This window comes from Setaria italica, chromosome VII (assembly GCF_000263155.2).
Source record: "Setaria italica strain Yugu1 chromosome VII, Setaria_italica_v2.0, whole genome shotgun sequence".
Taxonomy (NCBI): Eukaryota; Viridiplantae; Streptophyta; class Magnoliopsida; order Poales; family Poaceae; genus Setaria; species Setaria italica.
Window position 1 is genome coordinate 19,593,782 of NC_028456.1, and position 16,761 is coordinate 19,610,542.

Sequence of the window (16,761 nt, forward strand, 5' to 3'; positions counted from 1 at the left end):
AATCGTTCGAAAATAAACCCTACATACCTTTTTAAAACGGAATACCTATTCCATGGAATAGATAAAACGCCGGGAGTCGTTAGCAATGAAGGAGGTCCTAGATACAAGTTGAGATGCTGTCAATAATCTATGATTACTTTCTTTAAAAAGAACAAAATTACATAAATTATACTTTACAAATTATATAACTAATTTTCATCGAAGCAATAACAAAAGTGGTATGTAAAAATCATTTTTAGATATATTCTACGATTCTTGAGCTTTTTTTTAAAAGGAAATGTAAATTCTTTGGGGAATTCCGATTTGCCAACCACCGAGGAGGCCCAAGCCCAACTCCCAACGAATACCCACTTGAAAAGGCCGAAAGGCTCCGCAAACGCAAATGCCGACCCGCCTGACCGCCTTCCTTCTCGCCGGCGTAGCCGCATGACACCCGCCGCCGGCCGGCCATTCCCTACGGTCGCCGCCCTCCTCTGCCGCTGCCGCTCCTTCCGCTGCATCCCGCAGGTCTTCCAATCCCGCATCTTCCGCCTCGGCCTCCACAACCACCAAGCCCTCCTCGGCCGCTTCGCCGCCACCTACAATGCCCTCGCGTCCCCCTCCCCCATCGCCGCCGCCGCCGCCAGCAGACCGTCCCCCGCGGTCGCCACCCTCCTCGGCCGCTGCCGCACAACTCGCTGCCTCGCGCAGCTCCACGCCCGCATCATCCGCCTTGGCCTCCACAACCACCACGCCCTCGTCGCCCGCTTCGCCGCTGCCTGTGACGCCCTCGGGTGCCCCACCGTCGCCGCCTCGTTCGTCGCCGCGATTCCCGACTCCCCGCTCCGCCTCCGCAACGCCGTGCTCGCGTCCCTCGCTCGCCACGCCCTGCTCCACGCTGCGCTCGCGGAGTTCAACCTCCTCCAACGAGGCGCGCGGCCGGACTCCTTCTCATTCCCTTGCCTCCTCCGCGCGTGCGCCCGCGTATCCTGCCTACCCGCCGGACGCGCCCTGCACGCCGCCGCCATCCGCCTCGGCGTCCACGCCGACCTCTTCGTCTGCACAGCGCTCATCCAGTTCTACGGGAGGTGCGGTGCGGCTGGCCCAGCCCGGGCTCTATTTGATCAAATCGACATCCCCAGTGAGGTTTCCTGGACCTCCATTATTGTGGCTTATGTCAACAATGGTGACATCGTGGCTGCTAGAGAGCTGTTTGATAGAATGCCCCACCGGAACGTGGTGCACTGGAATGTGATGGTTGATGGGTATGTGAAGTGTGAGGACTTGGAGGGCGCAAGGAGGCTGTTTGATGAAATGCCTGAGAGAACTGCCACAGCATGCACATCTTTGATTGGCGGGTATGCAAAGGCAGGGAACTTGAAAGTTGCTAGATCATTGTTTGATAAGTTAGAGGACCGGGATGTGTTCTCATGGTCAGCGATGATATCAGGTTATGCGCAGAATGGTTACCCTGGAGAGGCTTTGAGGATATTTTATAAGTTCCAAGAGCAAGGCATACACCCAGACGAGCTTATTGTTGTTGGCCTGATGTCAGCATGCTCCCAATTAGGTAACATCAGGTTGGCATGCTGGATTGAAGATTACATTGCAAAATACTCGATAGATATTAGCAATGTCCATGTGTTGGCTGGTCTTGTGGACATGAATGCTAAGTGTGGGAACTTGGAGAGGGCTACTGTTCTGTTTGAGTCAATGCCAGTTCGAGATGTGTTTTCATATTGTTCACTGATGCAAGGTCATTGTCTCCATGGTTCAGCTAATAACGCTGTTGAACTTTTCTCCCAGATGCTTTTGGAGGGCCTTTCCCCTGATAATGCTGTGTTTACAGTTGTTTTAACAGCTTGCAGTCATACTGGTCTAGTAGAAGAAGGAAAGAAGTTCTTTGATATGATGAAGAATGTGTACTTGATTGTGCCATCTGGTGAGCATTATGCTTGCCTTGTCAGTCTTCTTGGACGTTGTGGGAGACTAAAAGAGGCATATGAGCTTATAATGTCGATGCCTGGGAAACCTCATCCTGGAGCATGGGGTGCACTGCTGGGTGGATGCAAGCTTCACGGTAACATTGAGCTTGGAAAAATCGCAGCAAAGAAGCTTTTTGAAATTGAACCGTATAATGCTGGAAATTATGTCTCCCTTTCAAATATGTATGCAAACATTGACAGGTGGGGAGATGTTTCAGTAATTAGGAATGAGATGACTGAAAAGAGGATAACAAAAATTGCAGGTCGTACTATTGTTTTGCAGTGAGGCAGTGTCAACCAGAATGTTATATTTATTTTGTCTCATGTTACTGGCCCCATTGGAAACCTGAGTAGGCTGTGAAGGAAGAAAGGAGACCTCATGACGGTTATGAAATGAATGGAAAACAAGATATCATTACTCAAGTTAAGATGCATATGGTGGAAGTTCAGCATATGTTGACATAGGCAACATGCTGATCAGCAGGCTGTTATGTTAATAATAGGCTGGAGGCTATCTGAACTGAATTAAGACACTTCAATTTGCTTGGTGTTCCCACAATTTTATGCCAATGAAAAATTGTCAGAACCGGGAGGATGCTTTGGTTGCTGGTGAGACCATCCACTGCTGCCATTGCTGATGAAATGATTTCCTGTGAGTGCTCCCTCGTGCTTAGTCCTTCCTTAATTTTTCGGACTGCATCAAATATTACCTGTTAATTCTAGTGTGTTTTTCCTCGATTACTGGTGAACTCCAACTTCCAGCAAACAAACTGCTATTATCGATAAGACGAAATGGTTGCTTGCCTAAGTTTACTTTTATCACCAGCTTCTCGTGAGTTATACTGGTTAGAGAAGTGAACTCGTGGGGTCGTTGAAACCCCCTTGCCAGTCCATGTTTGAAGCCTGGTACCCCTTCTTAAGGCAAAGCGCAGGCGGCATCTTCCCCCTGAGGTCGAGTTTTTTAGGTTTACTTTTATCCAGGGATGCACGTGGGTACCAATGGGTAGCTGTAGATCACTTCCTTCATTTTTTTTTCACATTTCTTGCTTTGAAATCCGGATTAATTCATTTGGATGAGTTTGGTCGACCGAATGATCCAGAGAAAAGAAAACTTTGCATCCTTACTTTTATCAGATGCTTGGATTAGCATAATCTGTTAGTTATCTAAGGGCTCCTTTGGATAAAGAATCGTTCTTGCAACTTATCCGGTATGGTCTTGCCTCAGGATTGAGTGATGTGAGATTTTCTGGATAAGGATTCCAGTTGTTTAATGGTTCAAGTACAGTTGTTTATCGACCGGTAATTGCTTGGATATGAAACCAATGTATGCACTTGGTTTGTTTCCCACTATATATCAAATCTTTAATTCTATTTGGTTTCATGGAGGTATTCTAAAGTGATAGCCTGATTAGCTAGCATGGAATTCGAGGTTAAGAAAACTAGTACGTTGTAGGCTTGTAGCATGTAATCTTGACCCTGTAAGGCTGTAAGCATTATTGAAATACCGATTCCACAACTTTGTATATAATCCTCATGAACTGGTTTATGTTTGAAGAACAATATTATTACTGTCACTAATGCTTCTGTTTTTAGTTTCTTCCTAGTAGTTAATTCCCTCCTTGTTTCGTTTATAGGGCATATTGGTATTTGAGAAGTCAAAATTCTATCAAGTTATTTTACCTCTACTTGGCCTTCTGTAAGAACTTTTTTATAGCGAGCTGTTGACAACAATCTTCTCAAGGTAAGGTGAGTCTCAATACCATGGTTCATTTATGGCTTGAACTTCAACGCATCTGCATCTAAATGAAATGTATTGCTTCAGAAGTTCATTTAGTTATGTATTGAAGCTGTTGAACATGCATGCCTCAGTATATAATCCTGGATGCTTGCTGCTGAGTTCAGTCGCACTTGCCAAGCATAACCACTTGGAATATTGCTTTGATTGGTGTATTTTTAATTCCTTGCAGGTACTTTCAATGATCAGGATGCCATTGTACAAATATGGTTCTGATGAAGACACGAAGTTTTTACATCTGTTATGAAGGTACTTTTAATCTTGACCCGTAAGAATCAATACAGAAAAGTTGCATTGCACATCGAAAATACTGTACACCACATGCTTTATGTTCATCAATCATTATGCAATTCTCTTATGGTTAACTTGGCAAGAACAGGAAATAAGGTGTATCTGCTTTTTTGTTCAATATTCATAGCATAGTAAGTGGCCATATATATAGTAATAGAAAGATCATATTTGAACCATAATGTTGCATTGTTGAATTTTAATATAATATTGACGGGTCCATAGACCCAGGGTCCCCAACAGGACTGTCTTCCCACAACACTTGGCCCAACGAAAGGCGCAACAACAATGCGTACCTGGGCTGGCCCAGCTATGTGAAGCCAGGCCGAGACCACAATCCGGACACCAGCCGGCTCCTCCGACCAGGAAGCTTGGTCGGCGCCCCGACCAGAAGGAGCCAGTCGGGGGTGGGGCCACAGTCCAACCCCGACTGAGTTCTCCCGACTGGATCCTCCCAACCAAGTCCTCCCGAATGGGGATGCACCGTACCGCTCCCCCCGACCGACTCGGTCGGGGCCGACTGGGACAACCGATCGGGGACGCCCGCTCGGTGTGGGCCCAGGGAGCAGGTGGGATGAATAACGAGGAAGCGCCTGGGTTAGCCGGCTGTATGCGAACCGTACCGCGCCAAGCACTACACACGCCTTGCACAGTGCTGCCGTAAACCTACTCGCTACGACGGAGTGGCCTGACGAGGAGAACAGGGACCAAGGATGGAGGCGATACCGTACCCGACGACGTGGGCCCCAACAAGACTAGGCAGCGCCCGTACACTCACTCTCTTATCCTTTCCGACCTGTAAGGCCGTTCCCTTGTACTATAAAAGGGGACGGACCCTCCACCTCTACGACTTACGCCCTCTTACGTTCTTACACTCCTACGCTTTCATACTCTCACACACTTAGCGCACGTCTGAGCTCCTGCCACTCTCTTCCACTGAGACGAGAACAAGGCCAAGACTCAAGCACCCCCTCTCATCCTCCTCTCGTTTGTACCCCCATTGCAAACTTTGAGCATCTGGGCTTAGAAATAAAGTCGACCAACTGACCCCGACTGGACGTAGGGCGCGTTGGTCGAATCAGTATACATCCTGTGTCATTGTGTGCTAGGCCATATCCGATCTAATGCACGGCAAAACTACAAATACTTGTCGGCTAGATTTCGCACCGACAATATCGTCTTCTGACTCAAAATGTTCGTGCCAAAAGTATAAAATTATTTTACATTTGTTGGAATTTTGTTTGTATACCTGTAGCAATATGCACAATCCTTTCTAATCCTAGTCAGGTTTGAAAAGTCTGATGTTCCTAGGCACTCCTCCTGTAATTGTTATATCTGTAAGAACTGATACCAATGATGTGGTCGTTTCAGGCTTTCAGTTCTGGAGAAGGTCTTGAAATTATGACTTGTTGATTTACTTGATGAAGTGTAGAGCCTGTTGGGTTCATATACAGGTCTGTCAAAAGATCCCAGTGCTCATGAGCTACTCGTGCTGATCTTGTGTGGCATGTTTTGAGCTCAGTTCAAACTCTACATAAGATGAGATTATGCCTAGACCAAAGCTGGCCACAGCATATTGAGCTTGATTGGTGTGGTTAAGGCCCGACTCTCCTTAGTTTCCCCAAGACATGTGATGTATCCATCCCAAATTTTTAAGCTGAGATCACGCTTACTAAAGCTTTTGCCAAGCTTGTATACAAAGCAGTTGCTCATTTTCCATGAGCTTTGGTCGAGTTATCATAGAAGGTTAGATATTTAACCTTAGAAAAAACACCTATTTTCCTGAATTTCCAAATTACTATAAAATCAATTAACTGATTTCTAGAGCTCCCTTCAACCGAGCTTGACCTTCCATGAGCTTTGGCTGAGCCAAGCTAGTGCCCAGCTCTAAACTTAAAGGCCAGTCTATGCTCAGCTCGAGCCTCTGTCTCACTATGATTGGCTCGTTTGCAGCCCTATAGAATTTAATTATGCTCTTATAAACTGAAAGTCCACTAGGCTATGATTTAGTCAGTACGCTAACATGTCAAGCAGTTGCCATTAATGCTCACATGTTATTTACCTTTTGATTCGAGGAAAGGTACTTTCAGATGCTTCCATTTGGGATACCTCTGGTTAAGTTGCAGAATCGGTACTATAGTAAGTTAGTAAATAACATGTCATATGTCTGTTAAATTATACCCTACTGTCCTAGTCTTAAAGAAAGCAATTAGATTGGTTGCTAGATGGATTCAAGTGGACCACCTTTCATAGTGCTTTCTTGACTTTTCGTCTGCATACCAGCATACAAGATACCTATGTGTGATTTTGTGGTCCAGCATTACATGCTTGTGAAATGTCAGAGCTCATAGTAGTTTTCGGACTTTATAAAGCCATGCTAATCATGGTAGTAATACTTCTAGGATGATACATGTGTGCAAGTCAGCAAATAAGGGGATTTTGTGCGACTTGCGAGACATGATTGCTTACAAATGGCATGAAGCTGATCTAGCCAGAAATTGGGCTTCTCAGAGTAAAATGGGCTTAGTAACAAACCAGACCATGACTTGCTTTGTCATATTTGAACTTTGCCTTATGAAATTTTGATGCATGTGTTATTATGTCAAAAATACAATGCTTAGCTGTAGCTAAGCTTGAACAGATGCGTGCATAATAATGCGTGGGATCATTGGCAAGCCATGATGTGTCTTTTTGGATTATAAAGGGATATTATATTAATACATTCGAAGGTTCAAAATACCCTTGCAGCTGTGCTTGAAAGTTAGTGCTTTACATGTGCTATCCTAGGTATATAAGCCTCACCTAGTGCCTACCCACCTAGCCTGTTGGAGCCTCTCTTGCATAGGTGGTGCATGATCTTTTGTTTTTAGGTGTATGGATCTGTTACGGCCTGTTAATGGCAGACAAACTTATCTTCATGTCGAGAGTATTAATAACTTGCCCACGTATGGTGCTACTACACCAATATCGCTCTCCCAGGTCAATGATCTTGTTATTATTGTAATCACACTTTGATTCAAACATTGACCTTACGGTATTCACATTAGTAGCTTCACAACAGTAACAGCAATTTGGAAAGTATATAAAAATATTAACACACTCTGCTTATCTGGTTGGCCCGTGTTAGATTCTTAGTGGGATGTGTGCCTGCAAGCACTATGTCTTCTTGTGGGCGTGCACACGAGTGTATGTGCATGTCGTGGCACATGTCTACCACTACCATTATGATGCATGTTCTGAATCCTGTGATAATGCCTCTTTGAAGGAAGTTCTAGTACTTGGCCTGCTGAGGATGGGGTGCTAAATTTGTCCTGATCTTCGTTAGGTTAGGCGATTGAGGTGTGATTATATGGACTAAACGAACCTCTGTGCATAAGAACCTTCTGAAATATTTAGGGAAAACCGTTGAAGAAGTGGGTCTAATGGTTGGATTGTGGTGACGAGTCTCATACTATATCAGTTATATGATTGACTAAATCGTATGATCAAATTCTTTTGCAGGTTGCTACAAACTATTAAAATTTTGAGGCATAAAATGCTCCACTTGGCTTAATAATATTAATGTCATATTCTTTTATCATTTCAATATATTAATGTCATGTTGCACCAGTGCTTCTCAGTATATCTTCTACAAAAAGTTTTAAACAAATAATAGAGGCATATAGTTTAATTGTATAGAGCATATAGGACAAGTATAAGCTGGGACAGTACACGAACTGGAAAAAATATTGAATAAGATCTAGACTTGTCCTATGGGTTGACATTAGGATTATAGTTTGAACTAACACACTATGGAGGTATTAAGGAGGTTCAAACCTTCTTTTGTTGTTTATTCAAGTTGGGCTATGAAGTTCATGGCAGTATCTTCAAGCAACTGCGTTAATGCTTTGTTCCCTCTAACAACGTGTCAGTTTCTTGAAGTAGTCTACTCCTGAGTTCGTACTAGCATTAAAAGGAAGATTAATGTGATGCCTGCACTCTGAGTCCACTATCTTCAGACTAAGGGGGTGTTTGGGAAACACCTGTTAAAGTTTAACACCTGTCACATCGGATGTTTGGATGCTAATTAGGAGTACTAAACATAAGCTAATTACAAAACTAATTGCACAGATGGAGTATAATTCGCGAGACGAATCTATTAAGCCTAATTAGTCCATGATTTGACAATGTGGTGCTACAGTAACCATTTGCTAATGATGGATTAATTAGGCTTAATAGATTCGTCTCGCGAATTAGCACAGGGTTCTGCAATTAGTTTTATAATTAGCTCATGTTTAATCCTCCTAATTAGCATCCGAACATCCGATGTGACACTGTTAAAGTTTAGCACCTCGTATCCAAACAGCACCTAAGTTAAACAAGTTCTTTAGCTTAATGCATTGTTTTTCCCTTTTTATTTTTTAAGGATGCTTCGGATGCTTTAATGCATTGTTAGTTGGGCGCGCTCGTGCGTGTGTGAGAAGATTAGGCGTTTGACTCACTCCTGCAACATTAATGCGCAGGATCTTTTCACTTGTTATTAGAATATGATATTTAGCCTTAAATCTCTTTTGAACCGCGAGTTACAAGAGAGCTGCCGCACTTAAACCCCACGGTGTTGCAAGGTTAAGATATTGGCGAAGATGTTCCCTTCGTGGGTGGGATGATCTATTTGTCTATTCTTCCAACGCAACAGGGGAAGAGATGGAAAACTAATGCCGACTGCCAATGGGAAAATTGCTAGCTGTTTTTCTACACATCTCTTCGTTCATTTGTAGAGATTACGTACAGTGGAAATCAAGTGCTAATCATATGAGTTCTGGAGCTTCCTATTGCAATAATTTGCTTTTTTATCCACCTTTTTCTCCCTTAGGATTTGAAGGGGTTGCATGCAATATACGATGATAGATCACATGTACGACTATATAACACACTTCTGGATAATTGGGTGCAACAAACATTACTTCAAACTATTGCCATCTTGCGGCAAATGTTTTACTGAAGTTTTTGCTGGATACTACACGCTTATGTTATTCAGTGCTATATAATTATTATTAGCTGCTGCTCCATTTCGCTGAATTATCTTTGTCTCTCAAACAATGGAGATGAATTATGACGGATATCCTCGAAAAATGATAATTATCTCGTTTTATGTACACGAAGTGCCTTTGGAGTTATCAGGCACCAGGTTTGCTGCTTGCAAGGCAAATTGTTCTTTCAATTGACCAAAGACGTCGTATGGGCATGTTATAGCCGATTTATATTAAAGAAACAATAGGAATCAGTACAGGGAAAGCTGTGCCATAAAAGAAAATTACAATGAAATTTGACAGAGTCTTCTCGCATCCATCGCAACCAGTGAAAGACGCGACAAGTACACAACCAAATAAGATCCAAATGAAATCCAGTTGCAACAGAAAAGTTTGCCTCTCCCTACAAGGCAAATTTTGGATCGAGAGAGATTGCAAGATTTGGTATTTTTTTTCTAAGCAAATTAGGAATGGGATTATCTTGGAGGAAGCAGGGTTGATCGTGGGAGCATTTTAGGGGAAAAGGGAATCGGTAGGAACTCATTTGTTTTTGTTACGCATGATTTAGGACGTGCACGGCAAGGTGTGTTATTTGGTGGTAGAATCTGTAGAAAGTTTGGAAAAACAAATGGATTTTTGAGTTTATTAGTGACAAAATATTACTTTTTTATACCTCAAACTCCCTGCCACTGCTGTATTGTCTTAGACAATTAAATTGGAAATAATTGCAAACCAATATTACATGGGCTAAATCGTGTATTTTGCATTGTGGTTGTTCTTTATATTTCTTCTAATATTCAATTCAAATACCGTCGCCAATTTCACTAAGCACACACAACTTATTATCAGCACCATGAGAGCAGTACCTAGGTCTGTCCTGTCGTACGTGCTACATCGGCATATCCTAGCCGCATATACTTGAATTTATATATGGAATTTAAATCACTCCTTATCACGATTCACGAAGGAGTGACGCATCAACAGTTTAACGCCATGTGAGCGCCATTTATAAGTTTAGCGCCACAACCAGAACCGCACCAGAAACAATATAAAGTTTTGCAGCCCAAAATTTTTCATACAATACTCAAGATAAACTAGTAACTTACATACAAAAAGGAATTCAAAAGAAGACATCAGGCGTACACCAAGACTGGGACTTCTGGAGAAATCATAATTCTGCGCAAATTTCTCAATTAACAAAGAACAGTATTACCAGTAGCAACAGATGAAACCACAATAGCATGAGTGATGCTTGGAACTTTTTTTTTGGAAGCTTTAATCAATACATTAGACTGTTCCACGAATTAAAGAAGGGCACATGGGATTGGCCCCAAAACACCGACTAATCACAATTTATACATGCAAAATCATTTTAAACTATATCCTGTACTAAGTAACCTAATGCCACAGTTATGATCCCACATTCAGGTCAACCCCCCTTGTCTCCGTAGTTGGGCTGCAGTTGCGTTCAACTCCGCGCCTTCCACCCACAATGTTAAACACATCAGCAACGAATCATGGCGAATGATGGCAAAATAATATGTGATCGGGTAAGGCGAAATTTAATCTTAAAATTTGGCTCTGGATCCCAAAACCATTCATTAAGGCTTCCATTTGCCCCAAAAGTGGCATTAATGCTGGGATTAGTTCCAGCCAAGGCACAAAGAAAAAAGAAATGCACAGATGGCTCTCTCTTAACCATGTAGAGTAGCAGGCAGTAGCATTGACCAGACCCAATGCAACACACAAACCAAAACAACTTTAAGTGAGTTGTATGTCATCATCTACCAAGGTGAGATATGGAAGCAATCTTGGGGGATTACATTACTGGGTTCCTACTATGACTTGAGAAGCAACTTTTCGCTCTTTTTTTAAACAAAAGGTGATTAAGTCGCAAACTGGGATACAATATCTCAATAATACTAATAAGTCAACTGTTGAATTTAATATATACACTGTCAGCATTTAAACTTTGCAAGCTGGAAACAATCAAAATCCCAGCAGACCTGTGATTCATAGAGAAAGGGCTGCTCTTATGTGCATCAAACAAAGTGACATTAATGAGTTTGCTTATCTCTTTGCCATTGTATCAAGATGCGCACCAGGCGATGTATGGGTACACAGGCCTTGCCTTGCGCCATTTAAAGTCCTAATTGCATAAGCTAGCAGCATGCTCCATGTATTCAAGAGCCTCATTTATTCAAATAAACAAAAACAATGGCTCAGCGTTCAAGTCCATTTAGTGTTCATTTAGCAGTGCTGTGCATTTGAAATGCTGTGCCCAATAAATTCCATTCGAGGCCACATCAAGTTGTGAAATCAATTGGAGAGCCAGTCAAAATTTTACTGTACAAGATTTAGAAATAATCAAATCGAAACAAAATTGATGAGTTCTTCAACACTCAACTACACAACCAATATTAATTGTCATAATTATCTGATGAGTCCACCTAACTTTCCAATACCATGCAAGGGATTATTTCTAAAATCTATTGGAGGTCACTTATTTTCAAAACATGATTCAGATATCGATAGTGAGTTTCAACTCTAACCCACATTATACGACAAAAAAATATGCCAAAAAAAACTTTGTAGAGCAATTACTTTTCGTCGCTAGCAGGCTAAGAAAATACCAATTAACAAGCTAAACAAATTCCGATTAAATGCTAAAATTATTGACTAACCCATTACACACCATAATAGTAGAAGCTTCCCAGCACTACTTCTCATTTGGAAAAAGCAAAGCAAAACAACCGGAGATATGTATTTGAGCTCCTATCTTCCTCATTTAGATTTGTCAATCTTTTGCATATGACCCAACAGGCCACCACAAAGCCTCTCACCTCGCACTTCTCTTCCACCCAACACATATTCAATCCTTCCCTTGCCACTCCCCAACCATGAATATGATAGGCAATAAAATGTGTATAAATGTACTACTGCTACTGAGATAGGGAGTAATTAAATGGGAGCATACCTCTTACTGTCACAATAAAGAAAACCAATTGACCTCCCATCCTTCCCCCCCTATAAGTACCATCCATCTCTTCTCCAATAGCACCAAAGAAACACCTCTGAGCATTCTAAAGCTCAAGAGTTCTCTCCTCTGAGAGCATCACATATCGCTCTCATCTCCACCTGCTTACACCCAGCGCCTGATCGCCCCACAAAACAGTAAGTTCCCTTGCTAATCCTCATAACAGTAGCAAATTCATTCTGAAGTGTGTATCTCAATCAGCTGATTCAAACGTTTATGGATGCAGGCAGCCACATACCTCCCAGGATGAGCCGCAGCAACAGGAAGAGCTCTAGGGGCCTTGACCTGAAGCTGAATCTCTCACTTCCGGCAACAGGAGACTCCTCCAGGAGGCTGATGGCTGACGAGGAGTCATCCCCGAGCTCCTGCCTGTCGTCCGAGAACGAGCATGGCCTGCAGTGGTCCAACAGCCCTGAGGCCACGTCCATGGTTCTTGCTGCCTGCCCTCGCTGCTTCATCTACGTCATGCTCCCCCAGGATGACCCTCGGTGCCCCCAGTGCAAGAGCCCCGTGCTCCTTGACTTCCTGCAGGACAACAACAATAGTAAGAACAACAGTAATAGCAATAGCAACAGGAGGAGCAGGAGGGGATGAACAACATGGTTACATTAGGCAGCACAACACAAAGAAAAAGTGTTATATGAAGTCCTAGATCCAGTAATTCCATTTTGTCAGGACATTTCTTCAGTGTAACCCTGATATATCCATACTAAAATTGTGAAGCTAGCACCCATGTGTTAGTATCACAATTTTGATATATCACAGATACACTGGGGGGTGGGGACTATATCCTTCATCCTTGTTTCCTTCTTTTGCGGCTCTAAATGTAATAGTTTTTCTTAGAGATAGTACCAGACTTCCTGTCTTTTCATTTCAAGATAAAAAGAAAAGTTCACCCCTGATAGTGTGAAATTGAGAAGTAACTTCATTCTATCATCCATAGCAGCTTCAAATCCGAGCTTCCTCAAGTCACCGATTTCAATTTTCTCATTGCTTTATGTTAGATAAGGAATCCAAACCCAAAACAGGAAGAAGGGGATACACAGGAAGAACAGTCAATCACAGAAATGGGTGTTAGGAAGTTGTCATCACAGGTTAGCTGAACTGACCAATTGGCATTACTGCTTCCACGTTGCAACATAAAGAGGTGTGCTTCATGGACTCTCTCAACTAGCCCTGAAGAAGACATTAAGTAATTGAAATGGTGATGGAATTTCAAATTGGAAAGCGAGATGTTAAAAACAGTTGAAAAAAAGACGGTGTGACGCCATGCAATAAATACTGATTAATTTCGTCATGCGTCACTCTATCTCTTTCCATTATACATCCATCTGAATACGTGCATTACGACGCAACAACCTTACTCAATGCTGCTTTGGTCAACTTTGTCAAGCCAATATATTTAAGTTCACTTAATAAAGACGCCTCAGGTTAAGTCCATATCATCATTATCAGATACATGACCAGCCATACTACAAATTGGTCTGAATCACATCAAAAGGAGAAAGATCAAAATAACATGTGCGTATATAGTAGGCATCCTTCAATCCATGTTGACTGGAAATAGCAAGTTTGTCACTTTCATTGAAGAAAACAACAGTGTTTCAGTCTTTCAGGTTGTAATATGGTAGTTCAATAACAAGACAACAGAAAAGGAATGAACTGTTATCAGAGAAAGAAATAAAATGACAGCAGCAAGATAAGAAAGAAGCAAGAAACAAAGCAATATTGAAATATCAGGCCAAAGTGTATTACAATATATTTACGACAGTTATAGAAAAAAGTTAGCTAATTTAATTATTACCATGATCTCTAGTAAAGTTTGTATATTTAACTATTACCAGTATATTTACCATTTAACTATATTTAGATAAAGGCTGTATTGCAGCCTTTTCGTTTGGTGAGTGTGGGGTCTACGTGTACTTGCCTTGTCATATACAACTAACAAACCCATGATCTCAAGTCTCAGATCAACTAAGTTACCAATTTGACACACCTAATGACCAAAAGCATAAGCTAATAGAAATGTGAAAACACCTGCATGGAATAAATTGGAGCATGACAGAACTGATAAGGCAAAGAACCCAAGGATGTGAAACAAATAAAAAAACATCAAGGTATTAATCTGCATGTTCTTTCATATTTGCATATTACATTATTTTTCACATTAAAATAATTACAAGATCATTAGAAGGAAAAAAAAGCTAATCTGAGGCCTGGGAGATTCACTAAAGAGGGAAATTAAAGAACAAGAGGAATAATTGATCTTCTGAACTACACAGAATAATAAGCACTCAAACCACAGCTAAGGTCAATACCAGTGAGTATATCCAAAAGTACTGATGTCGAGACTAGAGAGTATGACAAACTGAAGCTCCATGGATATTTTCAAGTTGAGGCCAAAAGTGTCTTCTACAGAACCAAAGGAAGAAGCAGGATATCAGTTCACAATCCTAAATGAAATATATAGGGAACTAATGTCCTCTTCTTATCCCCTTCTGTGCTAACATCATGAACTTCAAGGTCATTTTTGCACTATTTGTTGTTCAAAGTGTGCAACAGATTCTGCATCAACTAGTACATCTCATAAGTGCAAAGAATACAAAACGCAAAATCTTTTAATTCCGGAAGACACTAAAAGTAAAATAAGATAACCAACTACTTCATTTGGATTTATTGTACATATGAAAAAGGAAATATAACATTGCAACTCTGCACGTTTCTTTGAACATCAGCAAGCTTCATCTCAAGTTACAGGCCAGTATTCCAATAAGCTAAATAACAAATGCCTACAACACTATATGTGGAATGAACGAATAATGGGTCCAGAATAGGGAGAATAGGGGAGTTACACCACATGAACATGCACTCTAAAAGAACTGAAACTAACACATGCAGCTGTAAACAAAATTGCTTATTACATTGTTTTTGCTTAATAGAGAAATAGGGAGTATCTGGCCAAAGAAACGTGTTGACAATATTTGGATCTCATTACAATTTTAAAATATAAGTTAGATATGCACCTTTAGATTATACACAAAGCCACACCTTGCCCAGTGAAAATGAGATAGCCCGCTACTTATGTTCTTTTACACTCTGAACTTGTGGCAGCACCTTTCAGCCATTCCATTTGTGTTCAGGTTAACCAACACAAAAAGGGCAAGGTTACATTACAAATCTCAAGTTAACCAACTAATTCAAGAATAAAGTGCACTTTATGTTCCATTGCACATGTCAGGTTAACCAATACCTATCAATGACCTCATAATTTATAAAGAGCATGCCTTTAGTTGGATGAAAGAAGCACACTTCAAAAATGGCTGAAGCCTTTCTCTGACTGCGTCCTTTTTCGAAAGAAAGAAAAAAAACAAGGAAATCCTTGACTGCAATCATCCTGACATGTGCAATGGAACATAAAGGGCCTAAACGCACCATCTGTAGACCGCAGACAAGAACATTCACCTAATGCTGACCCATTCATCCACCAAGGGTCCCAATGCCGACAAGTTTGGCTGCATATGCAGTCACCCAAGCGCCGCAGAGGCATGTTCCCGCAGAAATCACATCGTGTCACATGGAAATGTCTAGACGGAACTACCAGATTGAAAGGCTGTGGCGTAGTTGAACTGCGACATTGCAGACATGTGCACGAGAGACATTAATTGCAACTAAAGCACGAATTGTAGCATAAACTACTGTTGTATGGAACAAAAAGAAGACGGAAAAAAAAATACACGCAGCTATCATAGTCCCCAAAAGACTTCAATCACGAATCCGAGACCAAACTAGGGTTGTATAAAATCAAACAAAAAAAGCACGGAATGTAGGTGAAAATGCCCCCAAACAAGCACGGAAAAAATCGAGACCTCAACCGTCACTATGAGCAAGAGTACAACCGTGTCAAGTGGCTCCCCTAGTTGCTCAACTCGGTTCAGAAAGCCGTTCGCCGAGGACGAGGTGAGGGCTCCGGCCTCCGGACTTCTAGAGGCGAGGGCGTTGCGCCGACGAAGACGGCCGCTGCCGTTTCGCTTCGTCTCCCGAAAGCGAAAAGGTCGCAGCCGCTCGCGGCATGGGTTCGTTCGTTCGTTGGGCAGCACTGCCCGAGGAGAGAGCAATCTGGGTTTGGCCCAACTGGCCCATGTTCTCGTTGGGCCGAACGCAGTAGGCCAGCCAGCCCATGACTCGATCGGAGCCTGCTGAAAATTGGTCGGCGCCTCCTCCCCCTCTGTTTCGCTCTCGGCCGCCGCCCCCGCCGCCGTGGGCGCCATTCTTTGTGCAACGCACCCAACCATCGCTGCTGGCACACATCTCGGTCACGGCGGCGCCGGGCGGCAAGGGTCACCGAGGCGTCGTGGCGCAGAGGCGCAGAGCAGTTCGATGTGCTTCCAATCCGAGAGTGATCGATCAGTCCGGCCCCAATCCGGGGCACCAAAATTTCATTTCGCCGCCGCTAATCTTCTTCGAAAATAAGCAAATCCGGAGGCGGCAGATGAAATGCACAGTGAAGCTACTAGTCCGGAAGAGAACAAAAACGAGAAGGAATCGCACAAAGAGAGAAACGATTCTTGGAATCTGGGGAGGATAAGCTACGTTAGGCAAAGGACCAGGTCACATATTCGCCCTCCTCACTGCTGCGCGTGAATAATCTTGCTGGCCCAACGACATATA

At 42.5% G+C, this 16,761-nt stretch overlaps 2 protein-coding genes across 6 annotated transcripts; both read left to right on the forward strand.

The window, feature by feature from the left end:
* The first annotated feature begins 337 nt into the window (after positions 1-337).
* Positions 338-5,878, forward strand: LOC101772082 (putative pentatricopeptide repeat-containing protein At5g37570). Of its 5 annotated transcripts, none has more exons than XM_004975528.3 (4): positions 338-2,616; positions 3,599-3,710; positions 3,932-4,008; positions 5,419-5,878. In XM_004975528.3, the coding sequence occupies exon 1, from the start codon at positions 427-429 to the stop codon at positions 2,248-2,250; it is 1,824 nt and encodes a 607-aa protein (XP_004975585.1). In that variant the 5' UTR covers positions 338-426; the 3' UTR covers positions 2,251-2,616; positions 3,599-3,710; positions 3,932-4,008; positions 5,419-5,878. The 5 variants fall into 5 exon arrangements, with proteins under 5 accessions (XP_004975585.1, XP_004975584.1, XP_022683695.1 ...); XM_004975527.3 differs by having other exon boundaries at positions 3,599-3,705; XM_022827960.1 differs by lacking the exon at positions 5,419-5,878 and adding an exon at positions 4,273-5,403.
* A 6,461-nt stretch (positions 5,879-12,339) lies between these two features.
* Positions 12,340-12,687, forward strand: LOC101772763. Its single transcript, XM_012847434.1, has one exon. The coding sequence runs from the start codon at positions 12,340-12,342 to the stop codon at positions 12,685-12,687; it is 348 nt and encodes a 115-aa protein (XP_012702888.1).
* Positions 12,688-16,761: the final 4,074 nt, after the last annotated feature.

Bases quoted from the DNA above. Each gene is read 5' to 3' on its own strand.
- LOC101772082 (XM_004975528.3), top strand. From the start codon at position 427: ATGACACCCGCCGCCGGCCGGCCATTCCCTACGGTCGCCGCCCTCCTC.
- LOC101772763 (XM_012847434.1), top strand. From the start codon at position 12,340: ATGAGCCGCAGCAACAGGAAGAGCTCTAGGGGCCTTGACCTGAAGCTG.